Below are 5,044 nucleotides of genomic sequence, written 5' to 3' on the forward strand. Positions count from 1 at the left end.
ACCATGTTGACCAGGATGGTCTCGATCTCTTGACCTCGTGATCCACCCACCTCGGCCTCCCAAAGTGCTGGGATTACAGGCGTGAGCCACCGCGCCCGGCCTAATGTTTTGTATCTTTAGTAGAGACGAGGTTTCACCATGTTGACCAGGATGGTCTCGATCTCTTGACCTCATGATCCACCCACCTCAGCCTCCCAAATTGCTGGGATTACAGGCATGAGCCACCGCGCCCGGCCTAAGAAGTAGAATTCTTAAAAACTGCTAGTGGTACTACAAATGGCATAACCACTTTGGAAAACAGTTCGGCCTGCTTTTTAACAAGTTAAACATGCACATACCATATAATACAACCATTCTATTCCTAGGTATCTACCCCCAACAAAATAAAACCATGTCTTACAAAGACATGTAAACAAATGTTCACAGCAGCTTGATTTATAATAGCTAAACACTGGAAATAACCCAAATTTCCATCAACTGGTAAATGTATAAACAGTGGTATATCCATACAATGGAATATGACACAGCAGTAAAAAGGAATGAACTATTGCCACGTGCGACAAGAATGAATCTTGAAGTATGCTGAGTCAAACCAGACCAAAAAAAAAAAGTATATCCTGCATGACCTTCTATACTTTCATAGGAAATGCGCTAAGGTGTGACAGAAGGATGATCAGTGGTTGCCTGGGGATGTGGGGAGCAGCACAGGACAGGGCAGGCGAGAACTTGTGAAGGAGTATGAGGTAACTTCTGGCAGGGAGGAATATGTTTACAGTCTTGACTGTTATGATTTCAGGGGTGTAAATGGATGGCAACTTATCAAAGTGTACACTGTAAAAATATAGGCAGTCTGTCGCATGTCAATGGTACCTCAATAAAGCTGCTGAAAAATAAATGTAAGCAGACACGCTTCACTACAGAAGATCTACAGATCCGAACGAGTACATGGAAAGATGCTCAACATCATTTGCTATTAGGAAAATGCAAATTCAAACCACAAGTATATACCACCACCACCTACTAGAATGGCTACACAATATATTTAAAACCACCATCAGGCTAAGCTGCTGAATGCCAACCGTTCCTATATTCACTGTACTTTAGTATTTGCATATTAAGTTCCTATTTCGTTAAGGAGAAATTCCCAGTTATATCTCTGAATATTGTTTCTGATCCATCTATTAGCATCTCTATTTTGGGCACCAATTCTCCTCATAGTAAATATATTTGTCAATCCTACAAAGACAGCATCTTTTCTGTGAATGTTTTCTCTTTTTCTTACGCATTCACTGGATTAGCTCAAGTCTTTCCTCTATGTCAGTACTTTCATCTTTAGCCAAGTCGATTATGTTCCTTATATTCTATATGTATTTCATATGTAATGTCATGGGGCTTGTTTTCCTTAGCAATTCAATTTCCAATTCATACATACTTTATTTTCTCACCTTTGAGCTCTTGTTTTATTGAATTCATTGTCTTATGAAGTTCTCATACATTTTGAAGCATCTACTAGGACTGATGTTCTCCTTGGATTATATTTTCTTTCTTTCTTTTTTTGAGACAGAGTCTCTGTCGTTCAGGCTGGAGTGCAGTGGTGCCATCTCGACTCACTGCAACCTCCACCTCCTGGGTAAAAGCGATTCTCCTGCTTCAGCCTCCTGAGTAGATGGGGCTACAGGTGCCTGCCATCAAGTCCGGCAAATTTTTGTACTTTTAGTAGAGATGGGGTTTCCCATGTTGGCTAATGGTCTCGATCTCCTGACCTCGTGATCAACTCACCTCACCCTCCCAAAGTGCTGGGATTACAGACGTGAGCCATCGTGGCCAGCCAGATGCAATCTTTATTAGAAGATCTGGGCTTTGCTTTTTCCTCTGAGACACTTAATTGCTGTATGTTGAGAAAGATTCTACTCTAATGAAGGCGAAACTGCCCTTAACTTGCCAATCATTGCTCTGAGTCATCATGGAAGAAACGAATGCTGCTTCTGAGGGGCAATCTCTGATTCCTACACCACCTCCCTACCACACCCAGGTCTTCAGCCTTAGCTGGATCCACCATCCTCCACATTAGAAGGTGCAAACTCTCCTCCGGTGTGCTTCCTTCCAGACACAAAATTTTTTTTGAGACAGTCTCATTCTGTTGCCAGGCTGGAGGGCAGTGGCGCAATCTCAGCTCACTGCAACCTCCGCCTTCTGGGTTCAAGCGAATCTCCTGCCTCAGCCTCCGAAGTAGCTGGGACTACAGGCGTGCGCCACCGTGCCCAATAATTTTTGTATTTTTAGTAGAGATGGGGTTTCACCATGTTGGCCAGGATGGTCTTGATCTCTTGACCTGTGATTCACCTGCCTCAGCCTCCCAAAGTACCAGGATTACAGTTGTGAGCCACAGAGCCCAGCCCAGACAGAATATTAACTGAAAATTCTTAGGCCAGGCACAGAGGCTCATGCCTGTAATCCTAACACTTTGGGAGGCCAAGGTGGGTGGATCATCAGAGGTCAGTAGTTCAAGACCATTCTGGCCAACATGCTGATACCTTGTCTCTACTAAAAATACAAAACTTAGCCGGGCATGGTGGCACATATCTGTAGTACCAGCTACTAAGGAGACTGAGGCAGAATTGCTTGAACCCAGAAGACGGAGGTTGCAGTGAGCCAAGATTGTGCCATTGCATTCCAGCCTGGGCAACAGAGACAGACTCCGTTTCCAAAATAAGAAAATTTTTTGTGGACACATTACTATATTTTACAGCAACAGAGCGAGACTCTGTCTCAAAAAAAACAAAAATAAATTAAAAAATAAACACAAATATAAGTACATGGGTTGGGGGTCATGGCTTATGCTGGTAATCTCAGCACTTTGGAAGGCTGTGGCAGGAGGATCATTTGAGGCCAGGAGCTTGAGACCAGACTGGGCAACATGGTCAGACACCATCTCTAAAAAATAAGTTTTTAAAAAAATTAGCCACACATGGTGGCACACACCTGTAGTTCTAACTACTTGGGAGGATCACTTGAGCCCAGGAGGTAAGGTTACAGTGAGCAATGATCATGCCACTGTACTCCAGCCTGGGCAACAGAATAAGATCCTATCTCTAAAAAAGATTTTTATAAAATAGTAATAATAGGCCAGGCACAGTGGGTCATGCCTGTAATCCTAGAACAAACTCTGGGAGGTCAAGGCAGATGAATGCCTTGAGCCCAGAAGGTTGGAACCAACCTGGCCAATATAGTGAAATACCATTTCTGGAAAAAAACAACACAAAAGAGCCCAGGAGGTCGAGGGTGCACTGAGCTATGACTGATCACACCACTGCACTGCAGCTTGGGCAACAGAGCAAGACTATGCCAGAAAAAAAAAATTAAGGCCAGGTGTGGTGACTGACGCCTGTAATCTCAGCACTTTGGGAGGCTGAGGCGAACAGATCACTTAAGGCCAGCAGTTCAAGATCAGTCTGGCCAACGTGGTGAAGCTCCTTCGCTACTAAAAAAAAAAAAAAAAAAAAAAAATTAGCCAGGCATGGTGGTGAGCACATGTAATCGCAACTACTCGGGAGGCTGAGGCAGGAGAATTGCTTGAACTCAGGAGGCAGAGACTGCAGTGAGCCAAGATTGGTCCACTACACTCCAGCCTGGGCGACAGAGCACAACTCCCTCTCAAAGAAAATCAATAAATAAATAAACAATAATAATAAAGGCTATGACAATATAGACTTTGTCTATGCCATTTCCTGCTATATCTGCAGCACCTACACAGAGTAGCACCTGGCATGCAAAATAGACTCCGTATTTGTCAGACAAACGAGTGCACTTTACCTTACTGAATCCTCCTACACATACTATAAAGCTGGTATAGGGGCCGGACGCAGTGGCTCACGCCTGTAATCCCAGCACTTTGGGAGGCCGAGGCGGGTGGATCACGAGGTCAAGATCGAGACCATCCTGGTCAACACGGTGAAACCCCGTCTCTACCAAAACTACAAAAAATTAGCTGGGCATGGTGGCGCGTGCCTGTAATCCCAGCTACTCAGGAGGCTAAGGCAGGAGGATTGCCTGAACCCAGGAGGCGGAGGTTGCGGTGAGCCGAGATCGCGCCATTGCACTCCCGCCTGGGTAACAAGAGCGGAACTCCGTCTCAAAAAAAAACAAAAAACAAACAAACAAACAAACAAAAAAGCTGGTATTAGGTTCTCTCTTGGCTTAGAGAATACTGTGGGTTTTGGTTTTCTCATATTTTTCTGTTTTCCAAACTAACACTTATTACCTTTATAATCAAGGAACACAATAAAAGGAACCGTGCCTTTTTTTTACCTCAAAATCTGTTCCTGACAAGCAGCAATTCGCTTCATGAATTTGTAAAATGTCTGATCTCCACTTTTAATTATAGTCTTCTCATATTTTTCATCACCATCATTAGAAAGGCTAAAAACAGAAGCAGAAAACATTTTTGAATGTCTATATCCAGAAAATTACAGCATTTGCAAGACGAAACAAGATAATTTTTTTAAAAAAAACTCTTATCAGTCACGCCAGCACTTTAGGAGGCCGAGGCAGGTGGATCACTTGAGTTTCAGACCAGCCTGGCCAACACTGTGAAACCACATTTCTACTAAAAATACAAAAAATTAGCAGGGCATGGTAGCAGGAACTTGTAATCCCAGCTACTTGGGAGGCCGAGGCAGGAGAATCACTTGAACCCAAGAGGCAGAGATTGCAGTGAGCCAAGATCGTGCCACTGCATTCCAGCCTAGGCAACAAGAGTGAAACTCTGCCTCAAGAACAAAAAAAATTATCAGGCCAGCACAGTGGCCTCATGCCTGTAATCCCAGCACTTTGGGAGGCCAAGGCAGGCGGATCACTTGAGCTCAGGAGTTCAAAACCATTCTGGGCAACATGGCAGAACCTTGTCTCTACAGAAAAATACAAAAATTAGCCAGGTGTGGTGGCATGCACCTGTGGTCCCAGCTATTCCAGCAGTGAGGCTGTGGTGAGCCATGAGTACTGCACTGCAGCCTGGATAACAGCCTGAAGCCCTGTGTCAAAAAGA

General features: G+C 44.1%; 1 protein-coding gene across 1 annotated transcript in view; it reads right to left on the reverse strand.

Annotated features, from left to right (window-relative positions):
- PDCD2L (programmed cell death 2 like) overlaps positions 1-5,044 on the reverse strand; it is a 22,085-nt gene that overhangs the window by 10,636 nt on the left and 6,405 nt on the right. The window contains exon 5 of the mRNA XM_017504275.2: positions 4,309-4,419. Coding sequence (XP_017359764.2) covers positions 4,309-4,419 — 111 coding nt within the window. The remainder of the gene's footprint in view (positions 1-4,308; positions 4,420-5,044) is intronic.

Source organism: Cebus imitator, unplaced genomic scaffold, assembly GCF_001604975.1.
Source record: "Cebus imitator isolate Cc_AM_T3 unplaced genomic scaffold, Cebus_imitator-1.0 Scaffold318, whole genome shotgun sequence".
Lineage (NCBI taxonomy): Eukaryota > Metazoa > Chordata > Mammalia > Primates > Cebidae > Cebus > Cebus imitator.